The 21191-nt window shown below is 38.2% G+C and overlaps 1 protein-coding gene across 1 annotated transcript in view; it reads right to left on the bottom strand.

Annotated features, from left to right (window-relative positions):
• Positions 1-21191, bottom strand: part of GRIN3A (glutamate ionotropic receptor NMDA type subunit 3A) — a 158135-nt gene that overhangs the window by 31090 nt on the left and 105854 nt on the right. Inside the window, exons 4-6 of the mRNA XM_040963540.1 lie at positions 18618-18763; positions 11140-11255; positions 1427-1578 (exon numbers count right to left, since the gene is read on the bottom strand). Of these exons, the coding sequence (XP_040819474.1) occupies positions 1427-1578; positions 11140-11255; positions 18618-18763 (414 nt within the window). The remainder of the gene's footprint in view (positions 1-1426; positions 1579-11139; positions 11256-18617; positions 18764-21191) is intronic.

Here is a 21191-nt window from a genome sequence, read left to right as displayed (position 1 = left end):
GGAAGTGAACCAGTGAATGGAAGATCTCTCTATCTTTCCCCTCGCTCTGTAATGCTGACTTTCAAGTGAAAAGCAAATAACTATTTTTTAAAAAATTGTTTAGGCCTGTGTCTCTGGTTACTCCTTTCAATCTCCTATTTTAATCATTTATCTGTTTTGAAATTTTTTTCTGATCGTACTATAACCATATTGTACAGCAATAGAAAGGAATATATTTTATTTATGTGCCTTGGAAAATAATCATATAATAACTCCAGGTATTTGTTTCCCAGTTGTAAATGTAGGGAGTGGGTTTTTTGTTGTTGCTTTAGGAAGCTAGGATTCTGTAATCTAAGAATTGTTGTTTATGATTTGTTCATTGAATGAAACTTACGAAGCATTTATTACTTGTCCCTACTGAGAAGTTAAAAAATAGTTTTGCTGGATTTGTAAAAATATTGTGCATGTGTTTGTGAGGCAGAAATATGTGCATATGTGCACACAGATGAGAGAGAGAGAAAGAACAAGAGAGAGCGAGAGTGAGAGAGAGCGCCTATCTGTGTGTGGTACACTTTCGAAGTTCTTTTAAAAAAAGATTACTTTTATTGTAAAGTCAGATATACAGAGAGAAGAAGATACAGAGACAGAAAGGTCTTCTGCCCTGATTCACTCCCCAGGTGACTGCAATGGCCGGAGCTGAGCTGATCTAAAGCAAGGAGACAGGAGCCTCTTTCCAGTCTCCCACGCAGGTGCAGAATCCCAAGGCCTTGGGTCGTCCTTGACTGCTTTTCCAGGTCACAAGCAGGGAGCTGGATGGGAAGTGAAACAGCCAGGACATGGACCTGTGCCCTTTTGGGTTCCTGACACATGTAAGGCAAGGACTTTAGCTACTAGGTTACCACGCTGGGCCATACTTTCCAAATTCTTGCAGTAGCTGTGGCAAAGCTCAAGGAACTCAATCCAGGTCTCACACATGGGCAATGGGAGCTTGATCCATCCCTAATGTCTCCTAGGAAGCTAGTATCAGGAGCCAGAGGCAGGACTGAAATTCCAGGGTTCTGACTCAGGTGTCCCAACTACTAGGCTAAATATGCACTCTCTGATAAGATTTTAAAAGACATCTTGAAGTATTATCTGGTACCAGAAAGTGATCAAATCAAACATTATTAATATTTTTAATTCTATTATGTGGTTAAAACAATGTATCGAACATAGAAGAAAAGTGGAAGTTAGCGCATCTACTGTCAGAATAGTATCACATTTAAGGCAAAGACAAGCATGTAATGGACAAACTTCAACAAAGTTAAGAATATTCCAAATAAGATGCGATACCCTAGCAAATGCAATAACCTGGATTACTGACCTTGAGGCACAAGTAACAGCATTCTTTACATTCTTTAAGGTTAAGTTATACACAGTGTCAGCAGTATCATAAGCCTTTCCATACCTCAGTTACCGCGAAACTTCTCTTGCCACATGGAACCACCTTGTACCACTTGTCATGCAGCACATCCATAAACCCATGCGACTTGTATTGACTGATCAGCTCAGATATATTAGAAGTCAATGGAGAGTTGGGTGGAAGACCAATGCCATAACCTAGGAGAGAATACAGTCTTGGATGAGTTTTCACGCTGTTCTTCAGAGGTGTCACTAAATAGTGTGATATTGCCATTAGACCTGATAACAAAGGCACAGTGAACTTTCAATCTCTTTTCTCAAAGGACACAAAGACTTTCTTGGATGTGATAATACTTAGGTTGGCTGTGTGTCTAAGTAGATGAGTCTGTAAAGGAGGAGATTAGGTGGCACAAATTATACCGTTGAAACTTGTCTTCTTCCAGGATCTTCTGCCCTTCACTTTAAAATGTTTCTTATAAGCAATGTTTGGGGTCTTTATTAAAGCTAGGATTTTCTAGCTACTTCTTCCAGCCAAGCCTCTGGGTTTTTAAAATTTGTTTTTTTAAATTTATTTTTTTAAATAATGACTACATTGTTGATCAGGGTGGGAAGGATCAAGATTTAGGGAAAATTGGGTGAACTCATTGCTTCCGAATTTGCTATTTCTTCTTGTTGTTACTGGGGGAAGGGGAGAGACAAATGGGGAAACCATTCATGACTTTCCATACATCTCAGTACCCAGGAATGAGGGATCACCACCTCATTATCAACCCAGAGTCTCAATGTGTACATATTCAAGGGTTCTGTCCAAGTGGTTTGGATAGCTCTGAAATGATGCCATTTTCACCGCTCCAAGGATGGTGTCGCCCTCCCAATGTCCATTGGCTCCATTCACTAAGATTTTTTGCTGTCATCGCTTGTTTGGGGTAGTTGTCCGGTTTGTTCTGTTCTTAGCTATAGCACCAAATGTGCTGCCATATTCCCCTTTTACAATAGGGTCTATGTCCACTGCCACACCTTTTTCATTAAGTAGGACATATTCTTGCAGGCAAATCCAAGTACCCGGGTCAGGCCTCTCAAGCATGGCTGAATCTCCCTCCTGTGGGGCTCATAAACCCGGCACCCACCTAGTAGGTGGGCCCTGGGACCCTGGCTAGGAGACGCAAGCCCCACCATATCCCCTGCTCCCAGTGTTTACGAAACCAACATCCACTTAGAAGGGTCCTAGGATCTGGGCCAAGTGACCCAACCCCCACCAGTTTTCCCATCCTTGGGGCTCAGGAACCCAGCCCCACCACACAGGTGGGCCCCAGGATTTGACCCAAACTACCAGAGCCCTATCAGATCCCCTATTGCTGGGGCTCATGAGCCTGGTCACTGCTGGGCCCAGGCTGACATGACTTGCCTCACCTTAGTATCTGCAATCTTATTGTGTAGTCAGGCTTAGTTAACTTCTGGATTTTAAGCTCATAAAATTGAACCCATTATAATTTTTAGGTTATGACACATGTTTCTGATGTATTTTGTTTTTGAATAATATAAAAATATATACTTGTGGCAAATAACCACTGGTCAAAAGATTCAATTGTGGGCCTCGTGTGATAGCCTAATGGCTAAAGTCTTTGTCTTGTGTGCACTGGGATCCCATATGGATACCCGTTTAATCTTGGTGGCCCTGCTTCCCATCCAGCTTCCTACTTGTGGCCTGGGAAAGCAGTCGAGGATGGCTCAAAGCCTTGGCACCCTGTGTCCACATGGGAGACCCGGAAGAGGCTCTGGGCTCTCGGCTTCGGATTGGCTCAGTTCTGGCCATTGTGGCCACTTGGGGAATGAATCAATGGATAGAAGATCTTTGTCTCTGTCTCTCCTTTGTATACCTGACTTTCCAATAAAAAAAAAATCTAAAAAAAAAAAAAAGATTCAATTATCTGTCCTACCAAATGTTGGAGAAGTTGTGATTCAATAAAATAACTAATTTGTTGCTTATGATAAAGTAAGTCAATATAAGCACTTTGTAAAACAATTTGATATTAGTTTGTGTTGTTGAACATTTCTTTTTTTTTTTAGATTTATTTTTATTATTATCTTTTTTTATTGAAAAGGCGGATATACAGAGGAGAGACAGAGAGGAAGATCTTCCTTCCGATGATTCACTCCCCAAGTGAGCACAACGGCCGGTGCTATGCCAATCCGATCCGAAGCCTCTTCCGGGTCTCCCACACGGGTGCAGGGTCCTAAAGCTTTGGCCCGTCCTCGACTGCTTTCCCAGGCCACAGGCAGGGAGCTGGATGGGAAGCGGGGCTGCTGGGATAGAACCGGCGCCCATATGGGATCCTGGGCGTTCAAGGCTAGAACCTTAACCACTGCGCCACCACGCCGGGCCCGTTGAACATTTCTATTCTCAAAGATGAGCAAACCTGCTTCTGAGTAAACTTCGAAGCACTTCGTCGGTAGAATACCCAAAGATATACTTTGGAAGTGTAAAGGAACTGTGTGTCACACCAACATTTGGTAACCTATATCAGCGTTCTTCGGCAAGAGAAAGGGTAAATAAACTGTGGAGTATTTACACAAGGGAAATATGTAAAATATATGAGCTAGGACTGGACGCAAAAATATGAATGATAGTAATATGCTATTGAATAAGAAAGAGCAGTATTCAGATGTACAAAATTCATTATGTAAATGCAAAGACACTCAAAACTAAATTAGATATCCGAAGGACCCCATTTTTATAGGTAATAAATTGTACTGAGAAAAAACAAGGACTTGATAAATCAATGATCCAAGACTATTTACACAGTGCTGAGATAGGAAGGAGAAGGGAAGACGCGATGGCACAGGAGCCGTACGGCTTAAGATTCCCTTTGTTTTGAAACTTCACTTGTTTCGAAACTGTTACCACATCGTTAATTTCCTCTAGCCACGTGAAAGAGGCTAAAAAAAGATTTTTTTTTCCCTCTCAAGATGATTGAAAAAGAAAAATAAAAAATATGGCTAGTTCCATTTTCACAAATAAAAACGAAAAGGCTTTCAAGAATTCAAAGTTATTTAATGGAAACAAATACTTGCTATAATTATCCTTAGAATTCAATGGCAATGACATGCTTGCTTTTTAAAAAGCAGATTGACAAATTATTTTTAAAAACATCAAGTTTTAGAAGCTCATATTACCAAACAGTAAATAAATAATGCAGAAGATATTTTGAGTTTTAAGTAATTGCATGCGTTTTCTTGATAATTGTTCCGTAGCTATGGGAAGTCAAGAAAATGATGACAATGTCAAAAGCAAGATTCAAATCCTGCATTCAAAGAGCTATTTTAAGTGTCTGTCTTGTGTCTAGTATTTTTGGTTTGAAAGGCAAGACTGATAATAAAAGACTTTCTTTGGATGGGCAGCTTGGCCTTATTTAATATTACCATTACACAAGGTTTTTTTATGTTCATTTTTATGATGGATAACATTATAAGAAGTAGCCAGTTTCCTGTAGAAATTCATAATCAATGATATTGGCAATCCAGTTGCACAAAGATTATTTAGTACTTATTTATGTGTTAGGCACAACACAAGATATGCATGTGAATTAATATTTACTCATTAATCTACTCATTAATTTATTCATTCAGCAAGTATTTTCAGAGTGAATAGGCACTGTGTTAATGTTTAGGATTTGATGATATCCAAGGGAGATACAGGCCCTGAGGTCATGGACTATACACTCTTTTGGGGGAACAGATAGTAATAATGTACTCTGGAATGATTATTCCATTTCAGTTAGTACAAATGTCTGCAGGGAGAAAAAACCAAGACACATAAAACTTGTGTTTATCTGGTGGTACTGGCTTGATGGTCTGGATAATTAGCCCAGGTTTTTTGAATATCATGTTTTCGTTCCAATGCAATTGTTTTCAAAATAACAACAATTCCTAATTATTTGTTTAGGGTTTACTTTACACTCTGAATACTTTAGCCCTTTTCTGCAGAGAATGTACAGGCCAAGATTGTACACTTTAGTTAAACTAGATTTCCAATATTAAGAAATAGGCTAGAGTGAGTACTACTATGTGTCAGGCACTATTACCAGTCAATCTTACATAAACCCATGTCAGAGAACACACACTCAACCCCTCATATCTGTGGCTTCCTCATCATGCGTTTAACATAACTTCAGTGAAAGATTACATCTGTGCTAAACAGGTACAGAGTTTTCTTTCTTCTTGTCATTGCTTCTGAAACAATACAGCAATTTTTAACGCATTAGTATTAAATTAAGTATTACTATTTAATCTAGAGATGATGAGAGAAAGTATATGGGAGGATGTGCCCAGGTTATAGGCAAGTACTATACCATAGTGTAGAAAACACTTTAGCATACTCTATTTTGGCAGCTGCACAGAGGTCCTGGAACAACCACCCCGTGTATACCAAGGGACAACCCTGTTAAAGAATGAATAAATAAATCGTCAATGTGACACAGGAAGAAGCTGGCAAAGCCAGCATTTAAAAGTAAGCTCATTTAATTCTAAAGCCAATGTTCTTTCCAACTGGTTCATTACAATATGTGACCAAGTCAATGGAATAATTGACTCATTTTCTCCTCTCCAGTATAGACCTTATTATAAACAATTTAATGAAATCTTCTGAAGCCAGGCCATTCATTTAAAAGACTCAATCGTCTTAAGAGCATTGCTTTCAGCGGATTCTTATATATCACTTAGAGGTATATGTGGCTTATCAGCTTTTTAATATGTTATGCAGCTATAATGTAAGGACAGTCCTCAAATGTGAATGATAGATGCGTGAAACAATTTGTTAGCAAGGACCTTTACTAATGACGTTATTTTTCCCAAAATGTTCTTAAAGGTAAGAATTCCAACCCACATTAGCATTAAAATGACATAATTGACTTTATGTTTCATTTGTGTGCGTTTATCACCCACCTACTTATCTGTTCATTAATTGCGCAAACCTGTTCAATGCTCACTTAGTGCCAGACACACTGACTAGTGTTATAGAAGTTACCAGGTTAAACTAGACACAGAGATTATTCCTAGAAAGCCTATGATGCCATGTGGGGTGGTGGGGGAAAGGAAACGTAAATAACCACACAGCACTGGAGAGCTACATGACTTTTCTCGGAATAAAAGATGGATGAGGCATACATTTAATAAAGGTAAAACATAATGACCTGGATCCCAGAAGGAGGACAGTTGAAATTCTCTGCAAGTTCAGAGCAATAAAGGATTACTATCAGGTGGGAGAATGGAAGAAATCAGCTTAGACTGATTCTAGATAGAAGCACTTTTGGTATATGAGACAGAAACAGGATAAGAAGGTTTTAAAAAATGAAATTAACACTTATGACAAATTGACGTCTATTAAAAATAGAATTTCAGGGCTACAACAAAAGTATTAATTTTTTTCTGAGGGAAACACTAAAGTTGCAGGGGACATTTATAAAAGATTGTTAGGCAGGAAATAATAAATATTATATTACCCCATTCCATCATGTCTAGATTAATTTGTAATTGGCTGCCCAAAATAGATGACTATTCTTTTTAATTTTCAGTTTAAATATTTATAATGGATATTGATATTTTAATGATTTCTAGCATCAATAATAATTATTAACCAATGAAAACAAACTGCACATAGAACAAGGAGAATAATAACAGCAAGACGTGTCAGAGAGAAGTGTTTATTAAAAGGAAAATCTATTTTATTCAGAAGCATAAAATAGTAAAAACCTTGCAGATCTCATTCCTGACCTATTTTTAACAGTTGCCTTTCAAATTTGATTGTGTTCATTGGTCAAATAATTCTTATTTTTAAATTGCTGACTCAACTTAGCAGCCTGAGTTGCTTTCATTATCATTAGAAACGTGCTTTTGCAATAAAGATGGGCTAGAAAATTGTGAGCTTGATGGATGAGGCAAAACGGAATCTTTCAACCCTAAAGATGAAGGCATCAAGCACCCTGGAAATTGGATACTGCTTAATAGCCCAAGAGAACAATTTTTGCAATAGAATCCTGATCTTTTCCTCATGGATAAATCAGCTTGACTCCGCTAAGAGCAGTGGAAATATATTTTGACTAGCAAATATATAGCTAGAAACTCACAGGCTAAAAGAATTTTCCTGAAATGTGATTGCAAAACATACATTTTTGGAAATAATATCTTAGAAAGGGTTAAACAGGCTTCAGGAAAATATTTATTCAGTTTTGCTGTCTGTCCTTGGAACACTATATTTAGTTCCTCTGGGACAAAGTTTGTAAACACTGCACATCCCGACTCTTAAAAGGCCTTGTTTATTTTAAGATTTATTTGTTTATTTGAAGATTAACAGATTAACAAAGAGAGAGGCAAGGAGAAAGAGAGAGAGAGGAGAGAGAGAGATGTCTTCTGTGCACTGGCCCACTCCTTGGGGAGCTGCAATGGCTAGGTCTGAGCCAGGAAGAAGCAGAAGCTTTGTCTAGATCTTTCACCAGGATGGCAGAGGCCCAGGGATTTGGGCCATCTTCTGTTGCCTTTTCCAGGCCATTAGCAGGGAGCTGCATTGAAAATGGTGCAGTTGGGATACAAACTGGTGCCCAAATGACATGCTGACGTCACAGATGGCAGCTTTACCTGCTACGCTACAATACCCATCTTTTTAAACAGAACTTTAAGGTTGTGTTTTCCTGCACCAAGCACATCAAAGTGAGAATAGAATGATGTGTGAGAAACTGAGATCAATGAAGGCCATCTTGAGAGAATTTATAGTAAATATGCTTCAATTTATAAATTCAATAACCTGATAATGAGAATTTGTTAAGCCCTTTCTATGTGTCAAGTGTGCATCTGCCTGCTTTGCCTTATTATTTTACTTAATTGTCTCAACTCTATCAATGACATACTAACTCATATTCTCTTTATGCAAATAAGGGACAAGAAAAACAGATCAAGTAAATTGTTAGCGACTTCTGTCCTAATTCAGGCACTCAGAGTCTAGAATTAGCACCCCTAACATTGTGTTAAATAATTATTGGAGAACAAGCTTAAAACTAGGCTAAGGTCTCTGGCGGAAAGGCCACAAGTCATTATTGTACAGTTACATTACTCTTTCTCCCCATTGGACCTTTATTGTCAGTCAACTCCAATGCATAAATTTGAAACATGTATTCATTTATCTCAACACCTTCTTTTTTACTTGATCACATAATCTCTCTTCGTGCCCCTGTTTTATAGTGTTTAATTTGACCAAGGACTTTTTAATAGTTTTGGTCTGCAGCGCCATGTTAATGTTAAACTCACCATGGAGCCAACATCTCTCATTGGCTTGACTGTTACCTTTTAAATCCCAATAAGTACGGGGTGGTGAAACTGGAAGGAGGATGTGATAGTTATTAGTCTGTGTTTATAAAATAAAACACTATAGACCGGATAGCTTATAAACAAGAGATTTTTTTTTCTAAAATTGAAATGAGCTCCCATTTATTGGTCCAGTCCACCAATGCCTGCAGTATCAGGGGCTGGCATCTCCATCCAGGTCTCCTATCAGATGGCATGGACCTAAACACTTGATCCTGTGCCTCCCCTCCGTATGCATCGGCTGGAAGATTAGTCAAGCCCTGAATGTGGATTCAAATCCAGGCTCCCTAGGGTGCAATGTGGAGATTTTAATTGCCATGCCAAGCGACCACTTCCAACAGCGTATAATGCAATATATCATAATTTCTGTATGCCTGGCCTTATAGGCACATCAAAACATCCTTCAAAAAGGTATAGATAAGCCTATGAAACATTCCTACAAGCCAAATGTACAGGGTTGTTCATAAGCACCTTTGATGATTTTTTAAAATGCCAATGTAGTAGGTCTTACTAATAAAGAACCACACTTTTTAATAAATTTGAAAAGCCCAAGTCGTGCTAATGGAATAGCATATAGTATTTTAAAACATTTTATTGAAAAACAGTTCCTCAAAAATCTGAGACTGTTTAAAGAAACATCAGTCAACACTTTTCCTAGTATCTCTATCACAATCACTGTGTATTTTCTCCTGTTCTGCTTTTAGGTTAGAACTTTCTTGCAGAGACAGGACTGAAGCAAATGTTCTGATTTGGTGTCATTCATCCAACAATGAGACAGTCACTATCTATCAGATCTGTCATTTTTCTGCTGTCCTGTTAGAAGAGTTTTTTCGTGTTCCATTTTTGTTTTCCTTTTGAAAGCAACAGTGGTGTTTGGAGAGGACAGGAATTTCAGGGTACTTGGTCTCAGGGTGCACAGTTGGAGCTGTAAACAGGCAGCCAGTGGGGAGTTAATTGTATGGCAGTTGGCACTGGTTCTAGCAGAGGCCAAGCGAGCTATCGTACCACTGCCTTCTGACAAGACAGGGTTGTCCTCTGAAGATCAAGGTAGAAACTGGAGCTCTTCACACTTGCCCCGTCTATAAATGATTTATCATTAGTAGTTACCAATGGCAGAAAGGACCTCAGTTAGCCAATACATCTAGGTTGAAAATAAAATATAATGCCTTTCCATATATCTAGATAATTTTTCCATTGTTACATCAAAAATGGTGTTAAGTATGGAGTATTCTTTTGGTTTTCTAACTCTTTCTTTTCCTTTTGCTAGACTGTAGACTTAATAGAAGGCCACTACCACCCACTATCTCTCTACCTGAGCTCCATCCTTGGGTCAGGTGAGCACCTTTGCCTGGAATGGAGACTGATTTCTCCTAGAAGACTCAAGGAAATGATATTGACTATGACATTCCAATTCATCATAAAAAAACAATCTGAGGTAGAAAAATCTGCTGCTGCATTTAAGGAAGACAGAGAACAAAGTTGAGAAATTAGACGGAATAGTGTTGAGACCCTAGTTACTAAACCTCAAAGCACAGATTCTGAGAAATGGGATGCGAGCACCCCCTAGGATTGTTTCAAGCCAGTGTTTTCCGACAAGTGAACACGGCTGTTTTGAAGCCAGTGTGTACTGTCCGGACGGGGAAGCTGGGAATTGGGAGATGTGAAATTTGCTGTTTCAAGCTATCAGTTCCATATATCAGTTGTCATTCAGAATGAAGGAAGCTACTGACAAAGCAGTCTTTCTTTGTTCCTGAAGTTTGATTGATTGGTTGACCAAATTGGAAACAAAACCTTGCTGTCAGTATGGAAAAAGTTAAGCCTGAAGTCTCAAACAAGCTCTGTGTTGGACCCTACCAGGAGCTAAATTATAGAATGACATTTATTTTTCAGCTTATTTACAGCCAGTGGGAAAGCACTTCCTTAACAACCAGGGTTTTTGGATTTTGATCTCTGTATTATTGTCTAATTGTATGGTTATGAAAGCGTGATGTAATGTTTCTGGACTTTGTTGTGTATAAGATGAGTAGATTGGATTAGATCAACGTTGGAATCCTTCCAGACATAAATTATAATAATTCCAGTTTTTCCGTCAGATTTGTGACAATGTTTGGACATTAGAAAATACAGAGTAAATTAAAAGTGGACTCCTCATTGATTACATTTTGCTCCTCTTCCCAGATATGTGATGCAACATCATTTGGGTAGCAGTGATTTTCCTCGCAGCAGCTGAGTACAAGTGTTTGATAGGTGAAAACTGAATTCCAGATTGTAGCAACTTAATGGCTAAGTGTTTATGAGTTGGGAAGACGAGTAGGGCTTTGCCTCTGAACTGAGCATTTCTGACTTGCTAGGTTGGTAGACTGAGCACATTCTATGTAAAGCGAATCAAGAGGGACTGATTAATACCTTCTATAGCAAATGGCTTCCCTACTGTCAGAAGTTTGCAGTCAGCATCTATTGAGACTTCATAATCCAGGAGGGCTTTGTCCATGATGAAGGCGTCTAGTTTCTCTGGATCATTCCTATAGTTAAGACAAAGAGAAGAAAAGTGAAAATGATTCATCAGGTACTAGTGCTGACAGCTGGTTTTTGTTTAGGGGACAGAAGCCTGGATACTGTGGGCAGCACAAGCTAGCTAGCAGCTGACTCAGCTTTGTTGACATCCTACTGACTTGTAGCATAAGTCCAGGTAAGAGATATTTTTGCAGTGAGTTTATCTGTCAGTTCTTTTCATAGTCTGAAATATCACAATAAAGGAAAAACCACTCTGAATGGAATAGGGGATGAACCGAGAAGGTTTATGTTTCTTACATGTTAGTCAAACGTTGTATTAGGCATTGCATTCATTCTTCTCTTCACATTTAATTACACATAATGATGATCACATTACAGATAGGGAAACTGAGGCATGCACAGTTGAAATGGCCAGCTGCATGAGTACCAACTATTGGATTCAGCTCGTCTCACTGAACAGTATGCTGCAATTTGTATTCCTTTATGTCATAATTTTATTTTTTAAAAATTAGATCTTGTTTCATATTAGAAGTAAGTATTAAGGAGATGCATGTGAAAGATTTAGCAGTCTTGGGCCCGGTGCAGTAGCCTAGTGGCTACTGAAGTTTTCATCATGCATGTGCTGGGATCCCATATAGGGACCAGTTCTAATCCTGGCAGCCCCTGATTCCCATCCAGCTCCCTGCCTGTGGCCTGGGAAAGCAGTCAAGGATGGTCCAAAGCCTTGGGACCCTGTCCCTGCATGGGAGACTCAGAAGAGACTCCTGGCTTGCGGCTTTGAATTGGCTCAGCTCTGGCAGTTGCGGTCACTTGGGGAGTGAATCAATGGACGGAAGATCTTCCTCCCTGTCTCTCCTCCTCTTCTCTGTATATCTGACTTTCCAATAAAAATAAATAAATCTTAAAAAAAGATTTAGAACTCTTGGGGAAAGAAAGTTACAAACTCTTTAAAAGGACATAGCCTGGCAACAATAAGTCGAGAAGGAAACATACATAATGAGTCTTAGTGACCTGATTTAGTAACATATCTTTACCTAGAGATGCGTGTATTCCTGTATGTGGTTCAGGCAAAAGTAATTCAAGGTGGGTGTTCCTGGGCTATATGAGAGAATTAACTAATATCTGGGATGGCCTTCATGAAACTCTCCCACTCCCCCCCCCTTTTTTTTAACATTGCAGAAATAAATCAGAGGAAAATTGTCCTAGCACAGGCTGTGCTTCCACAAAGACTGAAGCATGTTAAAGCTAACTGTTCAGGTGCATACCCTGACTTCTTCGTTTTCATCTTAAAACTTTATGGAAAAGGTGTAAGACACAAATCCACCTTAAAAAGCCTTGCTACCCTTAAAATTGCCCAAACAGCTTTGCAAAAACAACATTTCTCTGTTTCATATGGACTTGGCCCTTCCCGTCTTAAAGTCAAGAGTGAGGTTCTTCCAATTCAATGCCACAGCATGAACTCTGAGCGCAGGGGAAAATATGGTTAGGGCTCATCAAAAACCTAAAGGAAGACAGCTTTTGATACTTGGAATATTCATCATTGAGCAGGAAACATACTTACCTGGATTTTTTAAAAAAAATTTTACTTCTTTTTATTATTATCATTTTATTATGATACAGCTCCATAGGCCTTGGGATTTCCCTTATCCCTTACCCAATTCCCTCCTCCCTCACTGAGTTCCCCTATATCATTACTATAGCATAGTTCTTCATACAAAATTATATGTCCATCATTGTGGGCATGGACAATGGCAGAGAGTCCAGCATCCTATTGTCAAGATATAGTAAACAGTTTCAGTGGGAGTCCATCTTTGTCTGAAAGTAGAAATGCATATTGCATTGTATCCTCACATCTGAATATGATAGTCTCCATTACACAGTTACTATATCACATTAAATGAAAAGCTACAAAACAAAATCAACAACAGGAAGAAAGAAAAAACCAGAAGTGAACAACACCATGAAGCTAAACAACATGCTGCTGAATGACTAATGTGTTGCTGAAGAAATGAAAAAGAAAGTCAAGAACCTTCTTGAAGAAAATAATGCTATTGTATGAGCTATGAGTCAGTGAAGAATTTAATAAGAAGAAAGTGTTTTGAAGAGATGAAACTAACAACAAAAAAACCAAAATCCATGAGATATGGTTTCTGCTGATCTTTGTTGGTGAGATATGTCTCCTGTAGGCAACAAACAGATGGGTTTTGTTTTTTAATCCAGACTGTTAATTTATGATGTTTGATTGATAAGTTTAAGCCATCTAGGGCCATACCACCCTGAATGCGCCCGATCTCGTCTGGGATTTTTTTTTTTCTGAGTGCTAACTGATTATTATTTCCTTTTCCCTTTCTTCCAGCAGTAAAATAGCAATGAGAATCCTCTCACTTTTCCCAATGGGTTTAACTTTAGCCTAAACAAAAGCCTCTCCTATCTCTACAGCCGACTGACATTTCAAAAGGGTGTGGATCGTCTTCTAAGAACTGCTGATGAAAGACATCAATGGAATCCTGGCAATGAAATAACAATTAAGCTTAAAGACATTTCTTTACAGTTTAAGTGCTGTGAGGCAGGTGTTTGGTATAGTAGTTAATGAAGATGCTTGGGGTGCCTGCATCCCATATTAGTGTCTAGCCCTGTTCCTAACTCCAGTTCCTTATTAATGTAGAAGCTGGGAGGCTAGGGTAGTTTCATCCCTGCCATCTATTTGGAAGATTCTGATTAAACTCTTTGCTCCTGGGTATTTTGAAGGTAGTGTTGATCAAGTGGATGGGAGCCGTTTCTCCCTCTCTCTGCCTGTGAAGTATGTCTGGCTGCCACAAGAGAATGGATTTTGGAAGCTACGTAGCAAAAAGCTGTGATTTTACCAATATTTTACAAATATGTGTGACAGTAATATCACCATGAAAGAAACTGAGGTCCAATTCAATGTTTTTGAACCAGTAATTCCCGAGATCCAATGCTACTGGTATCCTTAAATGACTGCTCCTGAGAAATTATTACAAACTTTAGCTCTAGCTATGGTAAATTTTCTTTCACATAAAGAGGAAATAGCTCACAGGCTTTCATGGGATCCTGAGTCAATGCAGAAGTAGCCAGGTGTAATCCAGCTACTTAGCTTCTTGTTGGCCTGAATAATTGCTGCAATTGACAGGGTCATCATTTGTATCTTTATACACATGCACACACATACATATATGTATATACATACATACACAAATATATCTTTATATATAATTTCAACAGGAATTAATTTATTGGGAAACTGTCACCTCAGAAAGGGCTCTTAAGAAGCAGGGCTGAGCCCAGAGGTACCTTATGGGAGAGGTAAGGGAAGGTTTAATATATTGGAGCCTATTTCACGCAGGCAACTTCAGGCAGAACTATGAGAGACCAGGGGGTAACAAGGTGACAATTCCTTTGTATGGTGGTAAGAGCACAGGCACCAACTAAGTCAGAGATAAAAAACAAGGACCAGAAAGAAAGGAACAGTGAGGAGGTTCATAATATGCTCTGCTTCTACTTCAATCACTGAATCACGTGGGGGACTAGTTAAAATGCAGATTTTTTTTACAATGAAAAAATTTATTTTGTTGTTTCATGTGACTGTTACAGAGTCTCTAGAATTTCCCTTCTTCCACAAATCTCCACTGATTTCCTCTATTTTACTAAAATAGTATGGTCTTTCATGAAGAAAAAGTCTATCATTCTGCTATTTAAGTGTATACTGACATCGTAGGGATGGACAACGGCAGAGTCCGGCATCCTTTTGTCAAGATAGATTTAATAGTTTCAGTGGGAGTCCATCTTTGATCTGGATGTAAAAATGCATACTGCATTGTATCTTCACATCTGGACATGATGTTCTTTATTGTACAGTTACTTTACATCTCTTTAAATGAAAAGCCATAAAATAAAATAAATAACAGAAAAAAAATAAAGTTACAACAGCATGAAGTTAAATAATATGCTACTGAATGATCAATATGTCACTGAAAATGAAAAAGAGAATCGAAACCTTGAAGAAAATGATGCTACTGTATGACCTATGAGTCAGCGAGGAAATTAATAAGAAAAAAATAACTTTTTTGAAAAAATGAAAATAAAAACAAAAATATCAAAACCTATGAGATGTAGCAAAAACAGCATTGAAGGGGCCATTGATCTTGTGTTTTGCATGAAGGTTGCCTTATAACAGAGAGAATATATGATATTTGTCCCTTTGAGATTGAGTTATTTCACTAGCATAATGATCTGTGGTTGGGACCATTTAGTTGTAAACGGTAGGATTTCATTCTTTTTAACGGCTAAGTAGTATTCCATGGAGTAGATGTACCGCAGTTTCTTTACCCACTCCTCTTTTGACAGGCATTGGGTTGTTTCCATGTCTATGATATCGTATATTATGCCATTGTGAAGGTAGGGATACAGATCCCTTTCTCATGCAGATTTCACTTCCTTTGAAAATATTCCCAGAAGTTGGAGAGCTGCATCATATGGTAGATCAGTTTTCAGTTCTCTTAGCACTCTCCACATTGACTTCCATAGTGGTTTCGTTAGCCTGCATTGCCACAGTGAAGGAGGGTACCTTTTCCCCCTCATCCGCACCAGCAGGTGTTGTTAGTCGAGCTCTGAATGTGGGCCAATCCTACTGAAACAAGATGGAACCTCAATGTGGTTTTCATTTATATTTCCCTGATAGCTATGAGCCTGAAAATTTCCATATCTCTATTAGCCATTAATTTGTTCTTTTGAAAATGTCTGTTCATTTCCTTTGCTCATTACCTCATAGGGTTGTTAGCTTGGCTGTCACTGAGTGTCTGAGCTCTTTGTAAATCTTGGATATTAGTCCCCTATCAGTTGTGTTGTGTGCAAAGATTTTCTCTTGTTCTGTTGGTTGCTTTTTCATTTTGTTGATATCATCCTTTGCTCTGCAGAAGCTTCTTAGTTTGATGTAATCCTATTTGTTTCTTTTGGCTTTGCCTGCCTGTACTTTTGATGTATTTTAGAAAAAATGTTTCCAAATTCCTATATCTTGGAGAGTGCTTCCTATATTTTTCTTAAATAGTTTGATGATTTCTGGGTGCAAATTTAAGTCCTTGATCCATTTAGAGCTGATTTTTGCATAAGGTGACAGGTGGGGGTCTTGCTTCTGCACTCTGCAGGTTGCAATCCAATTGTCCCAATTTGTTGAAGAGACCAGGCTTTTCCCCTGGATTATTTTCAATTCATTGTTAAAGATTAGTTGGATGTACATGTGTGGGCTCCCTTCTGGGGTTTCTATCCTGTTCCATTGACCTTCTCTATTTCTGTGCCAGTACCAGTCTGTTCTGATGACCACTGCCCTGGAGTATGTCTTGAGGTCTGGAATTGTGAGTCCTCCAGCTTAATTTTTATTCTTCAGGATAGCTTTGGCTATTTGTGGTCTTTTGTATTTCCAGATGAATTTTTGTATCATCTTTTCTGTTTATGAGAAGAAAGTTTCTGGGATTTTGATTGAGATTGCATTGAATCTGTATATTCTCATAGTATGGACATTTTAATAATGTTGATCATGCTGATCAGGGAGCATGGTAGGTTTCTCCATCTTTTAATGTCTTCTTCTATTTCTTTTTAAAAATGTTTTACAATTTTCATCATAGAGGTTTTCCACATCTTTGGTTAAGTTAATTCCAAGGTATTTCAGATTTCTCTCTGCTATTTTAAGGGGGACTGTATTTATTAACTTTTTCTCAGCTATGGATTTATTTTTGTGTGTATTAATGCCGTTGGTTTATGTTCATTACTTTTGTATCCTGCTACTGTGCCAAATTCTCTTATGAGTTCCAATAGTCTCATAAAATGCAGATTCTACGTCAGTAGATTTGGGATGGGATCTGATATTCTATGTCTGCAACCATGTCCCAGATACTAAGTGGATACCAACTAGATGCTAACTTGGGGCTTCTAAAACTTGGACTGTTATTATTATTTGAATCTCAAAAACCTACTGTTACATTATGATCCCAGCCTAGTTTTAAGCAGTGGTTAAATTCTAGAGATCTCTTATCCTGACTCTGGCACTTGCTAGTTGTGTTACTATGCAAATTTTACTTCTTTCAGATCTTCTCATCTGTGCCTACTTTTCTAGTGATGGCTTTCCTCCAAGCTAGAGAGGGGTGATGCTGAGCATGGTGCTTTCTCAGTTAATTGGTCTGGAATAAAGGATGGGCTGAATGAAATGCAATCGCTGGAGACTGCAGCAGAGCCTAGTTTGTCAGCCATTACCACTGTCTGGGAGCTGTTGTCATTTTCCTGGCATCTTATTTCCTCTCTGAGATACAAACTTTCCCAAAAAGAGACAGAAGATAACAAAGGCAGCAATAAAACTGAACTCTTTGTCAAACAAGGTCCCTAATATTTTGATGTTTTTGCACAATTAAAAGTGTCATTTCACAACACAGAAAAATCACATGTGACTGAAAATCTGAGAACACAATGCCTTCTCTCCAAGCTCTGGTTTAAAGCCCATACACTCCTTTAGGAGGCCTAGAGCTCTGGGATTTGTTACATTTTTTTATTTCTGTTCTTTCCTAAAAAAGCATTTGATATACCATTTCCTACTTTCCATTGGGAATATTACTGCAGCGAACCATGAAGAGACCAGTTTCTTCATGCTGCATGATTCCAGAGAGTGGAGGTTAGCATGTCTGTCATTGTGTTGGTGCCAACAGGAGAGAGGATAGTCACCCTTATGCAGTGATGCTTATCACAAGTTGTCCATTTCTATCTCCCAGGAAGGCCAGCTGGGCAGAAACACAATTGCAGTGTCCTCCTTTGCATTCAGTTTCACTGACTTGCAGGTGTTGATAATCTATGACAGTGTGATTGTTCTTGATTGTTCTGAGGAGATTGCAGGCATGAGGATCATTATTTCTCTACAGGAAATCTCTAAGATCTCTAAGATTAATTCCATTTCCTTGTGGCAAGATGAGGCATTCCTTGGGCGTGAAAATTCACTGTGAAGAAGAGGCTGCCTTGGGACACTTTATCCTCTGGCTACATTCCCTTTGTGCTCGATCATTTTAGCAACATTGCTTTCTCAAGTGATGTCAAGCCAGCATTTGCTTCCCCCACCATCTGCTATACTAATGACCCCACTGGCTCTTTGAGCAAAGCGACTGCCAACTTGAGACGATGCAGGTAACTGGAAATCTCGGCCACAGAGTAAAGGGCACACAATTCTATGCTGTATCCTGGATCTCACACAGTGTGAGGTGTTACTGAACAAACAGCGGGTGCACCTGTCTGTCATCAAAAAATACAAATGCACCAGCAGCTGAAGGACTTCTATGTCAGCAAGCACACCTTGGACTTAAGGTGTAGATACTCACTTCAAATATTGCACTCCATCAGGGGTAGCTGGCACATTGTATCTTCTCATATACTCATGCATCTCTGGGAAGCTCTGCCTCACGTAATCTTCAGCACTGCTCTCCCGAACAGTCCCAAAGCGGAAGCCTTGGGAGGGATGATGCAGCTGTCAAAGAAAAGCAAAAAAGGCTTTGATATAAATTATTCTCAGAATTTTCTTCAAAATTTTCCTTCACCACTCTCTGGAAGTTAGTGAAAATTTAGAGCTTTTCATGTTTATGAGCAAGTATAAATATGTTCATGGATATGTGCAGACATAGGTACATAGGTACATACTTCTACAAGGTTTCACATTAGGAATGCTCATCTGCCCGGAAGAAAGCAGATAGTAACAACAAAAATTACAAACTCGTTTTTTTAGCTTTATGTTGACAAATTGTTAGAATTCTTTAGAAACCATATGTATCCTTTTTGTACAACAGCCTCATCAGTATAAACTGCGTATGTGACATAGTACACTCATGTAATTAAGATAGTGAACTAAAGACCATAAATCTCTTTGGTTACAACTATAAAAAAATCAAGTTAAAACTGCATTCTGTTGGTATAAAACATTTGACTCAATGCTGCAAGTATTGTACTTGTACATCGAGTACCTTTTGTACTTGTCAGTCTTCATGCCGTATTTCAAGTTTCTTGTGTTTATTTATTTCAGCTATAATGAAAGGATTGTTTTCTTTAAGTGGTTATGTTTGCCAATGCTGAGTCATGTCATGTGTTTGTTCAAAAGCAGTGTACAAAAGACACTTAGGAGCAAGAAGGAGTAGACCCAGTAGTATCAGAGGTCTGTTAGATGCAGGAACTCACAGTGATGACAGGTGGTACACTGGGAACTCTGCTGATATATTTTTCATCATTAATAATGAAGATATGGCACATGACAGGGTGAGGGGAGGCATCAACGTGTATTTAAAACCTGGACTACCACAAACATAATAATGAACTGGGACTGTGGTCATATTATGAAAATGAGCGGATATCCTGAAGTTAGCAGCTGTATTTTAATATCGTACTTTCCCATAATTGTTACAGTAAAGTCCCTGTATCCTTGTATTGGTTCTGATCTTCATATTGGCATAGTTTATAATTTTGACCAGAAGTTTAAGAGGTAGGAATTCATGATGGACTTCTTGGAATTTATAAACCTTATGAAATCATAGGCAATACTTTATGTAAATATGTCTTTATAGTTTCATTTTAAAAATAATTAGGTCTTCAGGTTGTTTACTGCACAAAAGTTAAGAATTCACTGAGTAAAATGATCAATATCATACCTCAAGATGAATAAGTTTTGAAACACACAAAATGTGTAGAAATATGGCTATGGTAGAAACTATTTGGTACATCCTAGAATGTCCTAAACGGTATAAATCATGTTTGTTCAAAATGCCTAATGAAATAAAGGAAGTATTCACATGAATAATAAAAAAACAGGTTGATAAAAATTAAGTATAGTTCTTTAAATATTGAAATTCTTTCTATGCAATTATATATTCTTTGGGAAAGAATATATCAAAATATTAGCAATGGTTGTTGCATTGATGCTGAAATTGCAGGCGTGTTTGCTTTTTGCTTATCTATTACCTACAAAAATCCATCACATTTATGAGTAGAAAAATGCTTTAAAATCAGCAAAAATACTCATTCATTCATTCATTCATTTATTCTACATCTATTAAAGGCCTAATATGCAAGTTAGGCCCCTCGAAATTACTGGGGCTACCATGCTATCTATCTACAGCACTTGTCACATAGAAATTCTCACTATTTGGTTGTTCATGATACCACTTGGTTGTTCATACTATTTGTGAATACAATGCTGCTAGAAAGTACTATGGCATACTTTGTATTTAGTGTAACTGCTGCTTGAACTGAAAATTCCTAGTGTTTTATTCCAGTGTGATGGTAATGGGGCATAAATAATGATAGCTGACATTTATTGAACACTTATTATGTACCAAACATGGTTTTTGATACTTATATACATTATCTTGTTTAATCTTTATGATTGCTTCAGAGGGAATGTGCTATTATTACTCCCTTTTAAACATTAGTGCACTAAAACTCAGGGAAGCAAAGCAAGCTGTGCGGGATCACACAACTAAAAGTAGCAGGAACCACCTTGTAGTCCAAGTCTTTCTGATGTTGAAACCCTCGTTGTTTTCCAACACATCATTTTACCTTCATACTCATGACAACAACTATAGTGAAGATGCTATTAGAAAGAGCTCACTACCTTTTTATTATGATTCTACTATGATCTTCAGCCTCCTGGAAGTTCTTACAATAACTAATTACATCTCTATGGCTGGAGCTAAGCAAATTTACTAGCATTTTTGTCTGTCTGTCATTCATTCCTTTTTAAAGCCTTAGATCAACAATTTTTTATGTGAATTCTTTTGTCTTACTCTCACTCTTCCACCCAGAGGAAAACCACTTGTTTTTCTGTGTTGATATACTTGTTCCTAACACACATATAAGGTGCTGTCTGCACATTTATTTAAGCAATCTTATATACTTTTCATTGCTATATC

The sequence above is a fragment of the Ochotona curzoniae genome, unplaced genomic scaffold (genome assembly GCF_017591425.1).
Source record: "Ochotona curzoniae isolate NIBS_2020 unplaced genomic scaffold, NIBS_Ocur_1.0 scaffold_3208, whole genome shotgun sequence".
Classification (NCBI taxonomy): Eukaryota; Metazoa; Chordata; class Mammalia; order Lagomorpha; family Ochotonidae; genus Ochotona; species Ochotona curzoniae.
This window is presented reverse-complemented; position numbering and strand designations above follow the sequence as displayed.